Source organism: Anguilla anguilla, chromosome 4 (genome assembly GCF_013347855.1).
Source record: "Anguilla anguilla isolate fAngAng1 chromosome 4, fAngAng1.pri, whole genome shotgun sequence".
Lineage (NCBI taxonomy): Eukaryota > Metazoa > Chordata > Actinopteri > Anguilliformes > Anguillidae > Anguilla > Anguilla anguilla.
Genome location: NC_049204.1, coordinates 42,288,971 through 42,309,310, shown reverse-complemented (window position 1 = coordinate 42,309,310; position 20,340 = coordinate 42,288,971). Strand labels below are relative to the sequence as shown.

General features: G+C 43.9%; 1 protein-coding gene across 6 annotated transcripts in view; it reads left to right on the top strand.

Annotated features, from left to right (window-relative positions):
• Positions 1-18,831, top strand: part of phldb2b (pleckstrin homology-like domain, family B, member 2b) — a 107,627-nt gene extending 88,796 nt beyond the window's left edge. The window contains exons 15-26 of one of the 6 annotated variants that reach the window (XM_035412060.1): positions 4,392-4,577; positions 4,845-4,946; positions 5,367-5,492; positions 5,677-5,776; positions 5,966-5,980; positions 8,578-8,776; positions 10,118-10,153; positions 11,873-11,963; positions 15,287-15,433; positions 16,718-16,937; positions 17,156-17,241; positions 17,733-18,831. In XM_035412060.1, the coding sequence (XP_035267951.1) occupies positions 4,392-4,577; positions 4,845-4,946; positions 5,367-5,492; positions 5,677-5,776; positions 5,966-5,980; positions 8,578-8,776; positions 10,118-10,153; positions 11,873-11,963; positions 15,287-15,433; positions 16,718-16,937; positions 17,156-17,241; positions 17,733-17,873 (1,449 nt within the window). In that variant the 3' untranslated portion in view covers positions 17,874-18,831. Of the gene's footprint in view, positions 1-4,391; positions 4,578-4,844; positions 4,947-5,366; positions 5,493-5,676; positions 5,777-5,965; positions 5,981-8,577; positions 8,777-10,117; positions 10,154-11,869; positions 11,964-15,286; positions 15,434-16,717; positions 16,938-17,155; positions 17,242-17,732 lie in introns of all 6 variants that reach the window. The other 5 variants (XM_035412065.1, XM_035412061.1, XM_035412062.1 and 2 more) reach the window with 5 other exon arrangements.
• Positions 18,832-20,340: the final 1,509 nt, after the last annotated feature.

Here is a 20,340-nt window from a genome sequence, read left to right as displayed (position 1 = left end):
AATATTATGTTTGTTTATAAACAGAGCCACTAGTGTCTGAGTGCAAAAAAAAAAAAAAGATTGACAGGTCACACGCAATTTAGTGGCCGGCAACAAGGAGATCAAATTTCAGTAGACCACAACATTTATTTTGCCTTTTTGTATAGCCATTTCCGTGGATAAAATCGCATGTATTATTATTATCTTCTGTTAAAAATATTGAATTTATATCCAGGGAGATAGCCAACTCCTTGCAAGTTAGATGACGTGTGTAGCCATTTACTAATATGATTGCATTTCAGGCTAGAAAAACCGTTAAACCAGAGAAATTGCTGAGTTGTCTTAGAATATTTATCGCAACAGAATGTATCAAGGCTGGCAGTCGGCAACGGAGGCTGTAACGAAACGTTAACTACGTCACAATGGGTATAACAGCTGTTTTAGAATGTCATTGTGTTACCCAGATCATTTTTGCAGCCCGGATCAAAATTAGCGTGACAGTTCCACTCAGGAGCAGCTGAGTCACATGCAACACCTAGTGGTAAAATTCAGTATTACCGGTCCGGTTTGGTATTTTGCTTAATATCAAACTGGTTTGAAATTTTTTACATCGGGCCAACCCTACTCAGAAGCTCCGTCGTTTTGTTCTTCACTTCTGGAACAGACTCGACACGGGTTCCCTTGATTGCAGACTTGATTTTAGGGAAAAGAAAAAAGTTGATGGTGCTAGATCAGGTGAATAGGGAGGGTGGTCAAGTACTGCGATGCATTTCTCGGCCAAAAACTGCTTCACTGAGAGCGCTGAGTGTGCTGGCGCGTTGTCCTGATGAAGGATGAAACCATTTTCCCACAGCTGTGGCCTCTTTCTTCTGACCCTTTCTTGCAAAGTTTCTAGTACGTGTTTGTAATAGTTTTGGTTCACGGTTGCTCTATCTGGAACCCAATTCTCCATATTTACGCCCTTACTGTCAAAGAAAACAATCAACTGGCTGTGGGAAAATGGTTTGGCCTTGGTTTCATGCACACTCAGCGCTCTCAGTGAAGCAGTTTTTGGCCAAAAAATGCATTGTAGTACTTGACCACACTCCCTATTCACCTGATCTAGCACCATACAACTTTTTTCTTTTCCCTAAAATCAAGTCTGCACTCAAGGGAACTCATTTTGAGTCTGTTCCAGAAGTGAAGAAGAAAATGACATAGCTTCTGAAACAACTAACAGAAGAACACCTACTGCACTGGTTTGAACAGTGGAAGACCAGAATGCAGCGGTGTGTAGTTGCAGAAGGGGAATATATTGAAGGGGAAAGGAATTGAAATGTAAGTTTTCTTCATTAAAATTGAATTACAGCATTAGTCTCATTATTTAATAGCCACACCTCATGTTTAGCAGGATATTACCATCAACATGTAGAATTTGCAATGTAGTACAGATGTTTAATTCATAGTGTAGTACCATGGAGATGTAGCATTGAAAATGTAGTACAGATGTAGCATTCACAATATAGTACAGTGGAGATGTAGCATTGATAATGTTGTACAGATGTAGCATTCATAGTGTAGTACCATGGAGATATATCATTGATAATGTAGTATAGATGTAGCATTCACAACATAGTACTGTGGAGATGTTGCATTGGTAGTGCAATACAGATGTACACTATGTCAGTGGTTCCCAACCTCAGTCCTGGAGTTCCCCTGTGTATGCTGGTTTTCGTTCCAACCACAATTGCAATACCAGAATTTTAACAAGTTGTTCATTTTTCTTAATTAGGTGCTTTTCATGTTTAGAGGGATTATTAACCCACTTAAGCCAGATCATGTCAAAAATAACCATAAACAATAACAATTACCACGTTCATATTGTGCTTTATTGTAAACAATTACATACAAGAGGTAACAAACTTTTTGGACCAATTGAAAGACTGGGATTAATCAATAGACACCTGAACATGTAGCGGAACATGTTTAGTTTCCTGAAATTTATTGACGCAATGCAGGTTCGGCTCATTGTCATTTGCTTTGTCTTTGAACTCTTCATTATCTTCCAGATGGTTAGTTTTAGTGGCCAGGTGTCCACACTTTGACCAATTAGAAGCCTATTGACTCACTTCAGTCTTGATCCGTTAAAAATAATTTACCTTTTAATGTAATTGTTTGCAATGTAGCACAATAAGCACAGTGTGAACATGGGAATTTTATTCTTCATGGAATGCTTAGCTATTTCTGACATAATGTGGTTGAAGAGGGTAAATAATCCCTCTAAACATGAAGAGCACCTAATTAAGAAAAATTTACAACTTGTTATAATTCTGGAATTGCATTTGTGGTTGGAACAAAAACCAGCATACACAAGGGTACTCCAGGACCGAGGTTGGGACCCACAACACTATATGACGAAATGTATCTGGACACCCCTTGGTCTGGGGCTGTTTTTCATGGTTTGGGCTAGGCTCCTTAGTTCCAGTGTAGGCAAATCTTAATGTTACAGCATACAGTGACATTCTAGACGATTCTGTGCTTCCACAACAGTTTCTGAGTTGCACTACTCTGTGCTTCAGACTATACCGTGTGTGTGTGTGTGTGTTTGTATGTATCACTGTCTATGTGGGATTTACAGTGTGAGATATACAGTGGTTTTGTGGGGCCACACTGTGGAGTGTCAGTGTCTGGTGTGTGTGTGTGTGTGTGTGTGTCTGGTGTAGTTCATTCCTGCCTTCTGTCTAATAGCCGCCCACCACCCTGCCCTCCATGTGATCACCTGTGGAGATGTGTGTGGGTGTGCCCAGGTGTGTGTGGCTGTGCAGTGGTTTGGGGAGTGGTCACGCCCACTCTCTGTGTCTCAGGAGACACCCACATTGGCTGTCTGCCAGTCTCATGTGGTGGTAGCCCGCCCCCACATCCCTATGGCCCCGCCTCTTGTTGACCCGCTCACTTTCTCCTCTCTCCTGTCCTCTCTTTCTGTGAAGAATTCTGAGGTATCGCGTCCCACTGCAATGATGCATCTGCTTCTGCTGCTGAGCTGAGAACACAGGGACCCCCACACACTCTGGCGTAGAGCATAACACCACAGTTGCTCATGGACAGACCTACAGACAGTAAAAATAATGTAATAATAAACTTTATTTATAAACCACTTATCCATAAAGTTAAAATTGTTTCACAAAAAGTTAAAAACAAACAAAAGACAATAAATTAATGGTAAAACTGGTTAAATACAAAATAAAAGGTAATCACGTAGCCCTGAGTTAAATTTAGCAAAAAAGAAAGACACTGGCATACAGCAAGCCTGAAAAACTGAGAAACATACTGAGACTGGTACCTGTTGCACAGAGACTGACTTGCATGTTGACACACACAAAACATGTTGCTCGGTGCCTGATTGCTTGGTGCCTTTTTGTAATGTTTGTAATGTCCCAAACTCAGTGACAAACGGACCGAAAGATGTACTAGTGACGAATGCTAAATTCACATTGGCACGCTAACCACACTGATGCCATGTGACCTCTGAGCTTCAGCTGAGAACATGGCTGCCCTGCTAACACTGATGTGAGCTGACAAATGTGTGTGAAGAGTCTCTCCTCTCTGCTCTGTGTGAAGAGCATCTCCTCTCTGCTCCGTGTGAAGAGCATCTCCTCTCTGCTCCGTGTGAAGAGTCTCTCCTCTCTGCTCCGTGTGAAGAGTCTCTCCTCTCTGCTCCATGTGAAGAGTCTCTCTTCTCTGCTCCATGTGAAGAGTGTCTCCTGTTTGCTTCACGTGAAGAGTCTCTCTTCTCTGCTCCGTGTGAAGTCTCTCCTGTCTGCTCCATGTGAAGGGTCTTTCCTCTTTGCTCCGTGTGAAGAGTCTTTCCTCTCTGCTCTGTGTGAAGAGCATCTCCTCTCTGCTCCATGTGAAGAGTCTCTCCTCTCTTCTCCATATGAAGAGTCTCTCCTCTCTGCTTCACGTGAAGAGTCTCTCTTCTCTGCTCCATGTGAGTCTCTCTTCTCTGCTCTGTGTGAAGAGTCTCTCCTCTGCTCTGTGTGAAGAGTCTCTCTTCTCTGCTCTATGTGAAGTCTCTCCTCTCTGCTCCGTGTAAAGTGTCTCTCCTCTCTTCTCTGCACTGTTTTATGAGTATGTATTTGTTTTGGTTTTTCTATTAACTTTCTAAAGTGCTGAACTGTTGCACACAGTGTGTGGAATAATGTCTAACATGGCGACTAAAGATCTCCACAAGATTTCTTTTTTCTCTCCCAGTTAAGTACTTTATTGATACCTAAAAATGGTTCTCCCTCTTCCCCTTGCTCTCCCTGTCTCTTGCTCCCTCTCTGTCCCTAACCCCTGTCCTTGTCTTCTGATTTCTAAACCCTTCTCTTCCCCTTCCTGCTTTCTTCCCCCACATGCCCCCCTCCCCCCCTTCAACTGGGTTCATTCTGTAGGGTTATGTCACACTCAATGAGATCAATGAGCTCTATTGGCAGACTGGGTTTAACCGCACCCCTCAAGGCCAGGGCACGCCCTGCCCTGACAGGCTCTCCTCTGGGCCTGAGCCCAGCCTCTGCCCTGATGAGACCAACCTCCAGCAAGACAGCATCCCTCCACAGGAAAAGGTGGACAAGGACAAGGTGTGTGTGCATGCATATGATTGAGATGGAGAGAGTCAGTGTGTGAGAGAAGGGATTTCAGTAGTCCGACTCTCTACAGTGTGAATCTGATATTGCACCTCCTAAATAAGTGTGTGCTGTATGTGTGTGTGTGTGTGTGTGTGTGTGATATTTCCAGTGTTAACTCTCCTTTTCCTCTGAAGCTCAGTCTCTTGTTCTTTGGTGGGTGGTGAGCACACTTCCCCACTGTCCTCCTGTCACCCTCTCTCTCCTCACTTGGTCCTCAAGACCCCCTGTGTACACTGGCCTGGACACATGGTGACCTATGTTGACCCTTCACCTTCCCGTGAATCGCCTTCTCCTCTTCCTGTCAAAAAACACCGCCGACAGGTAAAGAGCATAGACACATACTTGCATACATCCTTACCTATACACTGAACACAAATGTAAAAATACTCATACATAATTGCACACTAAACATACACTTGTGTACGTTTTTACCTGTACACTGAACACATACAGTGCCCTACAAAATTATTGCCACATTTGATAAAGATTACAAACAGAACACATACAGTACAAGGGTTTGTTAGATGGAGAGATGGAGTTTGAGGTGTGTGTGTTAGATGGAGAATTGATGGAGTTTGAGGTTTGTGTGTTAGATGGCGACAAGGTGGAGTTTTAGGTTTGTGTGTTAGATGGAGAGATGGTGGAGGTTGAGGGGTGTGTGTTAGATGGAGAGATGATGGAGTTTGAGGTGTGTGTGTTAGATGGGAGTGATGATGGAGTTTGAGGTGTGTGTCCCTGCAGCATTTTCGTGCGCTGGAAGAGAGGAAGAGGGCAGAGAAGGAAGGGCTGCCTCACTTGAGTGACACTCTTCCTTGCAAGAAGAGCCAAATGGCCACCTCCACACCTTTTAGCAGTGCCACCCCCAAGGTCAGGAACACAGATGTGTGTTTGTGTTTTTATGTGTATGCATATGTGCATGTTCGTGTGTGTGTGTTTGCACGTGTGTGTGCGCGCGCACTTGTCTTATAGAACAAGGGAGAGATGTGAGAGATTGTGCGTGTGTGTGTGGGTATGTGTGTGTGTGCATTTTTATGGCTCCTTTCTCCCTCAGGCTCACCTCCCACTTGTGCAGAGCTCCAGTTGTGGCAGTATTCTCCCCTGCTCTCTGGCCATCCCTTCCAAAGATGCGGAGCCCCGCCGCTTGCACAAGGGTGAGACTTCACCCCCTCAGACCCACAGCCACATGTTCAGCTATTTGGCTATTTGGTGATGTGCTAGATGTGAATAGATGGGCTCTCATCTCTCCCCCTCCTCCTTTTACACCTCTTTTCTCACATTCTCATCTCCTCGTCTCTCTTAATTTACCCCCTCCCTCTTTTTCCTCCTCTCTCTCCCCTCAGGAAAAGCCAAAAAAGGTATGTAATGCCACTTCCTTAACTAACATGGCATTGGCTGTGATGCGAATATCACTGCCATTGGTCTATTTAACACAGTATGTACAGTGTGAGTCTTTCGTTCCTTGTGACAGAGTGGGTCATCTCTCTTTGCAATGGGAGGTTCAGAAACCTAGTTCATAAGTTTGGTAACATGGTCTGAAACTTGTTTGATGACAGCTGTTCTAAATTGCGATCTCAACAAAAACACATTTTCAGTGTACAAAAATTCCAAGTTACTCATGCATACAAAGCACTGTGTAAGTTATTTAAAACTTGCAAAATCTAGGCCTGCCATTAAGGTATTGATATCAAAATTACAAGTTACAACAAACAATATTGGCTATCTTACAGAAATTAAACAAGCTCTATTCCAAAACAATGCTACCCAATGTTTCCTAAATTATTTCATATAAGTTGGCCCTGTGTTTTTCCTCTTACCATCTGAACAGAATGTAGTCATTAAAGTGTCAAATGGCAGTCACTCATAGTTTAAATGATCTGCAATTCAGCTGTTACACCTATATATTTTTTTAAATGGCTACACTATATATATCATAATTGTCTGCATCCAGTCCATTGGTGCCCACTGATTGGGCAGGATAATTAACCCAACCCTTCTAATTGCTTGTTCATATTAGCTAAATTACTGGGATGGCAGGTACGCCTTGGTGGGGCATGCCCCATGTCTATACAACAGAGAGATTAGCACTTTTCAGGGTTTCCTACAGAAATAACTGTAATGACCACAGGCTCTCCGCCCTTAAGATCATTAACTTCTGTACTTTCTGTAGCCCCAAAGTTGGACAATTTTGTTTTTTTTTTTTTGTTTTTTTTTTTACATAATCACATATGCTTCAGTATCACAATCAATAATTCTCCCCATTGGAAAGTCACAAATCTTGAACCACTCTTCATCTGAAATGACAGTTACCTTCTTTTACCCCATTTATTTTTATTTACTCTGTGCAATATGATTTTTTTATTATTAAGCATTTATGAAATCCGGATACAATACCTTTACTAGATTCTGATAGGTTCCAATTATTGAACCCTGGGTCATCCGTGTCTGACATTTTATTTTAAACAATGTGGTGAAAATAGTGGCGTTATTGTATATATCTATAGAAATCTTGGTTTTCTCATGTATTTATCTCCTCTCAGAATTAGAAAGTCTTTTAATAGCCTTTTTTCTGTTGTGAAATATGTGGTCCTTCTCATTGGGTTTGAAATCAGAATCATAAATAAACCAAATTATTTTAAATGTATCATGCAATTTATATTTTCCCTAACCATGTTCCAGATTTTTAGTTGGAACTTCATCCGCTGGTTATGTACACCGTCTCAGGACCTACCTAATCTCTGTTACCTAATACTTGCCTGACTTGGAGGGTCATTCGTTATGGACATTTCAATGTCTGTCCATCTGGTGTGATAGTCCATGTTACACAAATTAATCAGGAGTCTGATTTGAGCTGCATAAAATTAGTTCTGTCAGGACCACTGTCATCAAAGTAAGATCTTTATTAACAGTAAAGGCAATACAGTTATGTTCGGCCGTATGGCTCTGTACTGGGAGCTCTCCCGCCAACCACGCAGCCCACGTGGATAAGGCCAGGAGGCCAGCATCCAAACCCCCCTAGAGGGGTGAACACAGAACAGATCCAGCAGCAATGGATTTACAAAGCAATGTGCAGCAAGCTTGCATGCAGGAGGAGCAGCCGAATGAGTAGAGGGAGGCTGTTTAAGTAGACCGCCCTGTTATGTGAATGTACTGTGATAGGTGAACATCACTCAGCTGATTCAGCTGGAGCAGCTTGACTCTCGTGGCCTGCCAGAACTAACGCGATGCTCCATTTCTTGAAGTGTATACCCGTTATTAATTCTCCAGTGGATTACAGTCATTTTGCTGCAATAGAAAACAATGTCAGGTACGTCTACATAAAGTATCAAATTCTGTACCACGCTGGCATAGTATTGCTGTAAAATTAGAGTTGGTATACCGTCGAATACCACTGTTGCTATCTCTATGTTACACTGGATTGGTTTTCTGTGGGATTTTGGATGGGTTTTCTGACACTGGATCAGTTCACTGTATGATGTTGGGGTGGTTTCTGTGACACTGGGTTGATTCAGTGTGTGATGCTCATTGTTTTAGCTATGTGTGGCTTGGAGACTGGATTAGTTTTCCATAATGCCATAATGTGGTTTCTGTGTGACACTGGCTTGTGTTTTTATGGTGCTGGGTGCTTTTTCCCTGTGTGTTGCTGGATTTGATTTACATGGCGGCATGTTTTTTGTTATGCTGGCTGGGTTCTGTGCATGACGCTGGCTGGTTTCTCTGTGTGATCTTGGCTGGTTTCTCTGTGTGATGCTGGCCGATCTCTCTGTGTGATGCTGGCTGGTTTCTCTGTGTGATGTTGGCTGGTTTCTCTGTGTGATCTTGGCTAGTTTCTCTGTGTGACACTGGCCGGTTTCTCTGTGGGATCTTGGCTAGTTTCTCTGTGTGACACTGACCGGTTTCTATGTGCGATCTTGGCTAGTTTCTCTGTGTGACGCTGGCTGGTTTTCCTGCTCAGGACACAGTCAGCACCACGTGAACGAGGAGCGCAAGCAGAGGCTGAATGAGCTGTGCGGGCACACACCCTCCCAGTCCAACGTCTACGTGGACTCCTTCCACTACGGAGACAACAGGCACGACTTTGACACCATGAGCATCAACAGCTCTGACAGCATGGAGACCAGCATCTCCGCCTGCTCCCCTGACAACATATCCAGGTGAGGTGGCTGCTGCCTGTTTTAAGGAACAATTGTTTTATAATGGTGGCTTCTGTACATGCTTGTGAGCTGAACTGTGCTGTAGTGTTGTCTAGCAGGGGTTATTTACTGCATGTAAATTTCACTCATGGTGCTGATTGCTCTCACTGGATGTAGGGTCCATAGGGCTCCAGTCAGTATTAATTTGTTAATATGAGTCATCACTGTTGTACGTTCAATTCTGGGGGGTGCTTGTCTGCTGGTGTTAGGAGAGTCAGGGTGATGTTATGTGGAGCAGGGTGGTGTTAGGAGAGTCAGGGTGATGTTATGTGGGGCAGGGTGGTGTTAGGAGATGCAGGGTGGTGTTATGTGGGGCAGGGTGGTGTTAGGAGAGTCAGGGTGATGTTATGTGGGGCAGGGTGGTGTTAGGAGAGTCAGGGTGATGTTATGTGGGGCAGGGTGGTGTTAGGAGATGCAGGGTGGTGTTATGTGGGGCAGGGTGGTGTTAGGAGAGTCAGGGTGATGTTATGTGGGGCAGGGTGGTGTTAGGAGATGCAGGGTGGTGTTATGTGGGGCAGGGTGGTGTTAGGAGAGTCAGGGTGGTGTTATGTGGGGCAGTGTGGTGTTAGGAGAGTCAGGGTGATGTTATGTGGGGCAGGGTGGTGTTAGGAGAGTCGGGTGATGTAATGTTTGGCAGAGCGGTGTTAGGAGAGTCAGGGTGATTTTATGTGGGGCAGGGTGGTGTTAGGAGACGCAGGGTGGTGTTAGGAGAGCCAGGGTGATGTAATGTTTGGCACGGTGGTGTTAGGAGATGCAGAGTGGTGTTATGTGGGGCAGGATGGTGTTGGATGCTGCGGGGAGGTGCAGGGGGAATCTGGGAAGTGAAATGTGTGTGAAGGGAATTTGACACATGAGATCTACTGGAAGGAGAGGAAATGTGTGTGTATGTGTACTGTACGTGCACGACTGAGTACACATTTGTGTGTGCTCGCTGTTGGGTGGCTGAGTGGGTAAGAGCACCTTCTTCATCTCATACCCTGCATGTGTTTTTGTGCGTGTTTGTGTGTGCGTGTATTTTTGTGCGTGAGTGTGCGTGAGTGTGCGTGCGTTTGCGTGCGCGCGCGTGTGTGCGTGTGTATCTGTATATCTGCGCAACCTGCAGGCAGTCGTATGGTTATAATGAGACAGGCATGCGGGATTAATAGGAAGTGTCTGTTGGGTTCTGGGTCTCTCCACTCACTGAGTTAGGTAAATATAGGCTCTCTCCCAGCAGTCTGAGAGTCCGGTTACACACCAGCAACATCCTCTCTCTCTTTACCTCTCTCGTTCCCTTCCTTTCTTTCCCTCTCTCTGCTCTCCAAGTCCTGCCATGTACACCTCACAGGCCACACCACGCTGGTAAGAACTGTGTGGATCTCTACCTACAGATAAGGAGGGAGGGACAGGGGGTGGAGGGGAAGAAAGAGACAGGGAAAAGAGGAGGTGAAAATGGAGAGAATGTGCAAGAACGAATAGATGTGCTCATTGATGTGCTATCATTGCAGTGTCTCAGACATGTAGCTGCATGTGTTTTTGTTTGTTGCATGTGTCTTTGCAGGTTTGTGTTTTTGTTTGTGTGCGTGTGCAATTGTGTGTGCATAAATACATTTTTGTATGAGTGTGTGTGTGTGCATGTGTCTGTCCGTGTGTGTGAGTGTACCTACATACGTATATGTCTATTGATGTGTGTGTTGGTCGTCACAGTATTTTCACAGTAACCAGTCCACACAAGCTCAGAATATAACATTATGTAACAATGATGTAGGTTACTCTGCACGCACGCACACACACACACACACACACACCCACACACACATGAAATGACCAATTTAAATGCCATGCACAGAGTTGGACAGTAGGATAGTGAGTTTGGTATGTGTAGGACGGCTGTTTCCCAGACGGTTTTATAAAAATGGGAAGTGTGTTCTCAGAGTTGGTGCCTGATTAATGGACTCAGTATTATGGAGTAAGAGCACTCGGACCACACTTTGGACTAGTTTCGGTCATAATGTGCACTGTTTTTAGACCCGCTCAACCAGCTAGCTATTGTCATCATGAACACAGTTTAGAGACTCTGAACCAGCTGTGGATTTATCAATCCAGGCCATTTGTCACTTTCTGGACACACGTTATGTTACGCATCGTAGCGTAACTTTGATTCAAAATCTGGAGGGACAAGGTTCTGCAGATCCACCACCCCCATACCTCCTTGAGCAAATGTTAATGAGACCTCATTTGTTGCATTTCTGTGACTTTTGGGTGGTTAAACAACCGGAAGATTTCTGGCTATGAAAGAACTATATATCCACATTCAGTCTTCAGTATATCTGAAGTGAAAATGGCTTTGCTCTCATTAGTTAAGCATGTGAGGTTGCACATCAAATTACAACACATCAGTATCTTGAAAATTATGCCTTGTACTAAGTAGCAGTGGTAATACAATATCATTACCCAGTGAAACAGTAATGTTAATCAAAGAGAGAAGAGTGTAGTGTTAGGGCAAGACTCAGCCAGTTGTGAGGAGAAGGTAACTAGTTAGCCAAACTACCAACAGAAAATCATTCATAGTCACTCCTCCTCCTGAAGTTTCAGTATGGGCAATATATGAACACTGTGGCTAACTTTACATATTCTCAGAAAGCAGAATTTACCATCACAAATGTGACTGTCTGCTATCTAGTTCAAAGCAAGCTACTGTTAACTGATGCCATTAGCTGGTAACCTACTACTGTTAACAAAATACTTCAACCATCTTAAGCTAGGTTTTTTTCATAAGTGCAGCTTCTCTCAACTTAGTTAGCCATTGACCTTTTTTGACAGAAAATATATACTTTTCTGACTTTTACTGTTCTGAGTAAAAATGACACCTATGGCTTGTAAAAGTGACACCTATGGCTAGTACATGATTTGAGGTAGGAGGGCATGTTCCTCCAGAACAGAAGGTTACGGAAATGCAGGGCAACGTGAGGAACACATAGAAGTGCAGGGCTCTGTGTGGAGCCCTGGAGTGTGTGTGCATGCATGTGTCTGTGTGTTTATGCTTGTGGGTTCTGATCATGTCTCTCTCACACTAAGCAGCACCAGCATGTCCAACATGGCCAAGATTGTGGAAATGGAACGGCTGCTGAGGGAGGCCAAGCTTGAGAAGAACCGGCTCCTGGAGCACCGGGTACCACAGCCAGGCTAAACCGGGCTGAGCACACCTACACTGAGTACCACAACCAGGCCAAACTGGGCCAAGCACACCTACACTGAGTACCACAACCTGGCCAAACTGGGCCAAGCACACCTACACTGAGTACCACAATCAGGCCAAACTGTGCCAAGCAGACCTAAGCTGAGTACCACAACCAGGCCAAACTGGGCCAAGCACACCTACACTGAGTACCACAACCAGGCCAAACTGGGCCAAGCACACCTACACTGAGTACCACAACCAGGCCAAACTGGGCCAAGCACACCTACACTGAGTACCACAACCAGGCCAAACTGGGCCAATCACACCTACACTGAGTACCACAACCAGGCCAAACTGGGACAAGCACACCTACACTGAGTACAACAACTGGGCCAAACTGGGCCAATCACACCTACACTGAGTACCACAACCAGGCCAAACTGGGCCAAGCACACCTACACTGAGTACCACAACTGGGCCAAACTGGGCCAAGCACACCTACACTCAGTACCACAACCAGGCCAAACTGGGCCAAGCACACCTACACTGAGTACCACAACCAGGTCAAACTGCACCATGCACACCTACACTGAGTACCACAACCATGCCAAACTGGGCCAATCACACCTACACTGAGTAACACAACCAGGCCAAACTGGGCAACATAGCTCAGGAGGTAAGAGCGGTTGTCTGGCAGTCGGAGGGTTGCCAGTTCGAACCCAGCCATGGGCATGTCGAAGTGTCCCTGAGCAAGACACCTAACCCCTAACTGCTCTGGTGAATGAGAGGCATCAATTGTAAAGTGCTTTGGATAAAAGTGCTATATAAATTCAGTCCATTTACTATTTACCAAACTGGGCCAAGCACACCTACACTGAGTACCAAAACCAGATCAAACTGCACCAAGCACACCTACACTCAGTACCACAACCAGGTCAAACCAAGCCTAACACACATACAGTTGAGGTCAAAAGTTTACATACACCTAGGATAAAGACATTCAAACACAATTTTTCACAACTCCACACATTTAATACATTACCATACATGTCCTGTGTTAAGACAATTAGGGTGTCTACTTTATTTCCATAAGAGGTCATTTCAAAATAATAGCTAAGAAACAGATTTATTTCAGGTGTTATGTACTATATCAAATTTTCAGTGGGTCAGAAGTTTATATACACTTTGTTAGGATTTGGTGGCATTTCCTTTTAATTGCTTAACTTGAATCAAACACTTGGGGTAGCCTTCCACAAGCTTCTTACAATACCTTGCCAGAATTTTTGCCCATTCCTCCTGACAGAACTGGTGTAACTCAGTCAGTTTTGTGGGCCTCCTTGCTCAGACACACTTTTCCAGTTTAGTCCACAATTCAGTCTATGGGATTCAGGTCAGGGCTTTGTGATGGCCACTCCAATACTTTCACTCTGTTGTCTTTAAGCCATTTTGTTACAACTTTGGAGGTATGCTTGTCCTGCTGGAAGCCCCAGTTGAGTCCAAGTTTTAACTTTCTAGCTGATGTCTTGAGGTGTTCCTTCAGGTTTTCTAGATAATCCTCCTTCCTCATGATGCCATTTTCTGAAGTGCACCAGTCCCTTTTCCAGCAAAACACCCCCACAACATTATGCTGCCGCCCCCATACTTCACAGTTGGGATGGTTTTCTTCAGATTAAAAGCCTCACCCTTTTCCCTCTGTACATAGCACCAAACAGTTAAATTTTTGTTTCATCTGACCAGAGAACACTCCTCCAGAAGGCTAGGTCTTCATCCTTGTGATCACTTGCAAACTTCTTTCTGGCTTTTTTATGCCAGTCGCGCAAGGAATGGGCTTCTTCCTTGCACGACAGCCTTTCAGGCCATGGCAATGTAGGATTCTCTTAATGGTGGATGTAGATACATTGGTACCTGATGCTTCCAACTCCTTCACCAGTTCATTTGTAGTTGTCTTGGGGTTCAGTTGAACCTTTCGGACCAAAGTTCATTCAGCCCTGGGAGTTGATTTGTGCCTCCTTCCTGAACAATGCAGTGTCTGTGTGGTCCTGAGATTTTCTATTTGCATATAATTGTTTGTACAGATGCTTGTGGTACCTTCAGTTATTTGGAAATTGCTCCTAAGGAAGAACGGGACTTGCGGAGGTACACAATTCTTTTTTCTGAGCTCTTGGCTGAGTTGCTTGGATTTTCCCATGGTATCAAGGGCAAAAAGGCATTGGCTCTGAAGGTGGGCCCTTAAATACAGCCACAGGTGCCAATTAGCTCCCAATTAACTTTTAATTGTGACAATTGGCCAATCAGAAGCTTCTAAAAAGTCATTACATCAATTTCTGGAATCTTCCAGTCTATTTAAAGAGACAGTATACTTGGTGTATGTAAAGTTTTGACCCACTAGATGCCCTAATTGACTTGCCAAAAGAAATGTATGGTAACATGAAATGTGCAGAGTTGTGAAAAACTGAGTTTGAATATCTTTAGCTTAGGTGTATGTAAACTTTTGTCCTCAACTGTACACACACACCAGAGCAGAGCCAGGTACATACTTACATTCACACATACATGCAGAAAAGAATGAAGTCAGACATAAGCAGTTGGAAACTTTCTCACTGTTACAGTGCAGACAAACATACAATATCAAAGTCTGCCAAACACCCTCACCCCACGCGCAGGTCATTAGGTCAAACCAGAGCTGCCTTCAACAAGGTGTCCATTTGTGTCAAACTACAGTACTGGAAACACTGTGCTTAACAAAGCATTTTAGTACTCTTTAAACTTTTATCTGTGCCTTATCTTTTGTTGTTTCTCGGACCTATTTTAATTTGTAAAAATGTATTCCAAACAGTTATCTTCATGACCACGAGTGGTAATGAAATTATATGACTTTTGGCTTGTATATATCAGTAAGTAATAAGTAATTTGATATATACAAGCCAAAAAAATAATAAACAGTTCTATTCCCATGAATACTATTATTTTATGCAGAGAAATACTGGACAAAAAAGTGTATGTTCAAGCTTATTTTACAATTTCCAACAGAAAGATACATTAGGCTGCTCAGTTATGTAGACATGAACTAAAACATATAGGAAATCAAAACAAATAAGCCACATTCTGAAGCACCAATCTCATTCTGCTGCCTTTCTGAACTTGCTTTCTGATCATGCATATAGTGTTGTATTTGTTGTGTGTGTGTGCGTGTATGTGCATGTGTGTGCGCGTGGGCATGTGTGCACATGTCCATATGCTTATGTGTGTGTATGTATATGTGCGTGTGTGTGCATATAACACTGCTGCTGGCTGACCTGTGTCCTCCTCCACAGGAGCATGAGATGGAGGTGCGCAAGCAGGCTCTGGATGAAGAGCGGAGGCGCAGGGAGGACCTAGAGAAGCGTCTGCAGGAGGAAACCAGCAAGAGGCAGAAACTCATTGAGAGGGAGGTGAAGCTCCGTGAGAAACAGAGAGCTCAGGTGAGTTTTGAAACTCCTACTCCTTGGTTCATGCGGCGCTATGACAGAGAAATAATATATTTTTATCAGCAGAACCTGGATTTGCTGGAAGAATGCTTTCAGAAATGGGCCTTGGCAGTAAATAGGACCTAAACTCAGCTTCAGTGTGTTATAAACTGAAAGAAAGCTGGCAGTCCCTAGTTGAAAAAGCAGCTTGGAGCAGCTTAAGTTTCAAGTTGATTAATGCTGGACTATGACTGTTCCAAGATGAGCAGTGCTGGTCGTATGCTGGTGAAGCTGGTAGACCAGCTTGGTCAACCTGATAATGAAAATAACTGCGCTGGCAGACCAGTTTAATCAAGCTGGTAATGTGATGGTCATGCTGGTAAACCATTGTGGTCATGGAAGACAACGGCAACAAAACCATCTTTACTCATCTGTGCTGGGGTTTTCAGCCTTTGAGTCATGAGCTCAATGCCAATGGGTACATGAACAAATTAGAGTACCCCTAAAAATACGGTTTAAATGTATTAGAGTCAGATTGTCTGTCGTGCTGTGTTGTTCTCAGAATGCTGAGTTCTAAATAACTGTCTTGCATGTTTAGAGGAAACAATACACACAGGATGAAAATGCACTGCTTATAGGACAAATGAACAGAATGCAAAATTGCTTGCTATCTGGCTGTAAAAAGAGAAGGCACAATGACAGAATATCTGTCAGCATTTTCTTCCATTTGTCTTTTTTCACTGTGAGTGAAACCGTAAGTATGAGGTAAAAATGCAGACTGTCAGCTTTAGTTTGAGGGTATTTGCATCCAGTTTGGTTGAACCGTGTTGGAATTACAGCCTTTTCCAGACATAGTTTCCGCCATGGTCTAAATACAGTCTGTATGAGCAGGACTGGACACCTTTCAGTTCAAATGCAGAGCTGCTTTTCTGATGTGAAAAATACAGAAAGACAAGGACTCTGTCAAATAAGGAAAATCTGCTCTGAATTTGAAAGCCTCAGAAGTAGCGAAGCTTCAATTCTTTTAAGAGAGAGGAAGGAATGTGTGGCTTTGGCAGCGCAATATGTTCCCACTTACCATAGCCTGAGAGGCAGCGATGCAAAAATGAAAATAAAATGTCTGCCTCCCATTTCTGCTCCTACCAAAGTTTTGTATTCTTTTCTCTCTTAAGGAACATTTAAAAACTGCAGCTAACGAGGAGTTTTTGATGTGTTAAGTGCTGTCTTTGTCCTTGAGGAAATTCATGACAGATTTTCCCACCCATGTCTGTGCCCCCACCCCCACATGTATACACACAGTCACGGCCTCTCACCCGTTACCTGCCAGTCAGGAAGGGTGACTTTGACTTGCGCGCCCACATTGAGTCGGCCGGCCACAGCACAGAAACATGCTACCACATGTCCCTGACGGAGAAGACCTGCCGCGGCTTCCTGGTCAAGATGGGCGGCAAGATCAAGACCTGGAAGAAGCGCTGGTTCGTTTTTGACCGCAACCGCCGGACCCTGTCCTACTATGCAGGTGAGACCATCTCCTAATCCACACTTGAGAGAGAGGCCAGGCCGCAAGATCAGCCAAAGGGAATTGGCAATGAGAATTTTAACAGACAAAAAAGGGGTTTAAATTCTGCTGGTTTTGACATGGCATTAGATGTGGAAAAGGTGGGCGGGAGTCTTCTTGAAGCTGGGAGGCTGATGTGCTGTGTGTGAGCAGGCCTCTCTGGTGCATCTGAATTACAGATAAGCATGAAGCCAAGCTGAAAGGAGTCATCTACTTCCAGGCCATTGAGGAGGTGTATTACGACCACTTAAAGAACGCTCATAAGGTAAAGGCTTGTTCCTCATGGCCCTACGACCAGGATCCTGTCTGCGATCCCTTCCCTTACTGTGTCCTGCTTCACCGGAAATGCGTCTGCACACTGTAACAGCTTTCATTTTCCATTTTATATTTCCCCTGCTAAAGAAAACAGATATGTATCATGTGTTTCTTCAGTGAGAGAAAGCAAGAAATTTCCCCATTACTGTTAATGTGGCCATTTTCCTGGAAACAGGGAGAAATGTGAGAGGTTCCCAGTGCTCGTTTGTCACAGGGAAGGCTGATTCTCTTTCCCCTGTGGACTGTTCCATCTGGAGAACTGCAGCGAGACTGTCTGTGGGACAGTAACACAATAAATTAACAAAATAAATGTGCTGCTTTCTTTGTGTGTGAATGTGCACTGCGGTACTTGCGAAATGACCGCTGTCTTTGTTGCACGGAATATTGTTATATCTCTCTGCTGCCCTCTGGTGGCCTGATTGTGTAGTTTCCCTGTTGCAGAGCCCCAACCCATCACTGACATTCAGCATTAAGACGCACGACCGTGTTTACTACTTGGTGGCGCCCTCCCCAGAGGCCATGCGGATCTGGATGGACGTGATAGTCACCGGGGCTGAGGGCTACACCCAGTTCATGGTGTAGCTGCGGAACCTTCCAGACCAGACCGGACTGCCAGAACTTCTCAGGGCCGGACACTGGTCCTCTAAAGACTACAGTGTCCTCTTTAGGGGCTTTGTTTTTGTTTTGTTTTATTTTTGATATATATTTTTTTATATCAGGGGGCTCCAATCTTGAGCCTTGTTCAATGGAATATGCTAGTGCCTTAGTCATTATTATTATTATTATTATTATTTTATGGACTTCTGTCGGAGGCCGAGGATTGAGGTCGAGGAAGTGGTGCAAGGGCAGGGGCGATCCAGGATTTTTAAAATGAGGTGGCACAGGGGGATCCAAGAAGCAGCCCATGGGAAATCAGAAAATTCTATCAGAAATAAATACAGTGTTGAAAATTGGCTTAGAAAACACTGGGCACGATTTTCAGGCTCTTGTGCAGTGCCATGTGCCCTAATACAGGAGGTATTACATGAAAAGTGGCACTGCACAAGAGCCTGAAAATCGTTGTGTATTGAATAACTGTTTTGCATGGATAGGACAACACAATTTTGTTCTACTAAATAAACAACATCACATAGGCATTAATAATTCATTTAACTTGTTTTGTTTTCAATACAAACATTGCAGTGTGTGTGTGTGTGTGTGTTCTCTGTACTCCATGTTCTGAGCTTGAAATCTGTGTCTGTTCATGTGGGTTATCTGCACCGTCACACATGTAGACTATGCTCTGCCTCAGAACAGCTGTGTTCTGTGGTTTTTGTGCTGGCTACTAAATAGTTGGATAAACTCGTACTGTATATTTCAAAATCTATAATTGAGTGTGTACATACCATGAACAGAGACATGGTGTTGTTAATTTGCCGAAAAAGTCTTGAGTCGTGTCTCTCCTCCTATTTGACGGTAAAAACGTGGTACTGTGATTCCGCATCGCAAATCAAGCAGCTATTGACAGCGCACTGATCCAGTGGCGTTGAGGGGGCACCGGGGGGCGGCGATCATATTTCGGGGGGGGGGGGGGGGGCACCCCGTGCCACCCCTTTAGACACGCCAGTGTGCAAGGGTTGCACAGTGAAGCCGTACACACACATGGGCCTGTGTGAAAGACCAGGTCCCCACCTGTGTTTGAAGACCTATGGGAGAGGTTGGTTCCTTTGACTGAGACCTGTGCAGTTATTATAATAATAATAATAATTACTATTATTATTATTATTATTATTATTATTTTATTGTTGTTGTTGTTGTTGTTTTAGGGTTTTTTTTTTTTTTTTGCTTTTATTTTTTTTTTTTTGTTCCAGGAATATCAGCTTACTGTTTTTCTATTGGAGTGGCTATAATGGTTGGGTGCTCTGAGAGTCTTTAGCAGGTGGACATTGTTATTCTGTTGAACTCAGTTTGTCATTCAGTATCGATAGGCCTTTACATTGACTTACTGTGTATGTACTGGGAATGTTTGGAAGGAGGAAGTTCTGCTTTTTTGCGTTTAATACTGCTCCATTCCCACCAGCAGATAGTGTAGCTATCATGACGTTACAGGTAACTTGGTGACAGGTGTGTGCTGTGTAAATGTAAACTAGGCAACAGAGCTTCAGGAGGTGATTGTCACAGCTCAGTTTCAGAGGGAAACGTGAGCCTGTCATTTGCCTGTTAAAATGACCAACAGACATTTGATTTGTTCCCAAATGACTTTATGTTAAGGGTTATTTATAATGAATCTAATGTCTCTTACTGTGTTTTTGGTTTTTATCTTGCATGTTTATTTTTGCATACTGAAAAAATAAAGCCTGAATTTCTCTTGGTTTTATCTTGCTGTTTAGCCTTATGTTCAGTAAGTCTGGAGTATACCTCCCTCATGAGAACAACCTTGTGATGCTGTACAATGGGTTTTGTGTGTGAACTCAAGCAAAGCCTGATCTAAACCAGCTCTAAGCTCACTGGAACACAGACAGCTCTTCTCGAATGAGGGCTGTACTACTCTACAGTGCTGGTTCTCTGTAGTTCTCAGTACGGCCTCCATTCCACCACTGCAGCTGTACACGGTAGTGTAGCACAGCCACTGTGCGATCACTGTAACTATACCATTGAGCGTGCTTCTCAACCTGATCTGCTTCATCAAATATAAATCAATTCGATTAAGGCCATCCCTCAATATTATGTAACTCAGCAGCTGTACCACCTGACAACATGGTAAGCTCTAATTGGGAGATTGTGGGGTTTCTGAGATCCTTCATGCCTCCACACAGCATCTTGAAGGTTTCCCTCTGCCTCAGGCTCTGTTCATTGATCCTGGCTTGTAAAAGCAGGCTCACCAATGGGGATGCACGTGTACACACAAGCAATCCATGTTCATGCACGCATGAACACAGAAAGTACACAGGACTGATGTACATGCAGAAATGCATGAACACAAACATATGCACAGATGTGCTGTCATGTTTGTTCATGCACACGTGGCCAGCTATTCAGCCAGATAGCATTGTCCAAATGGTTTCCTTCT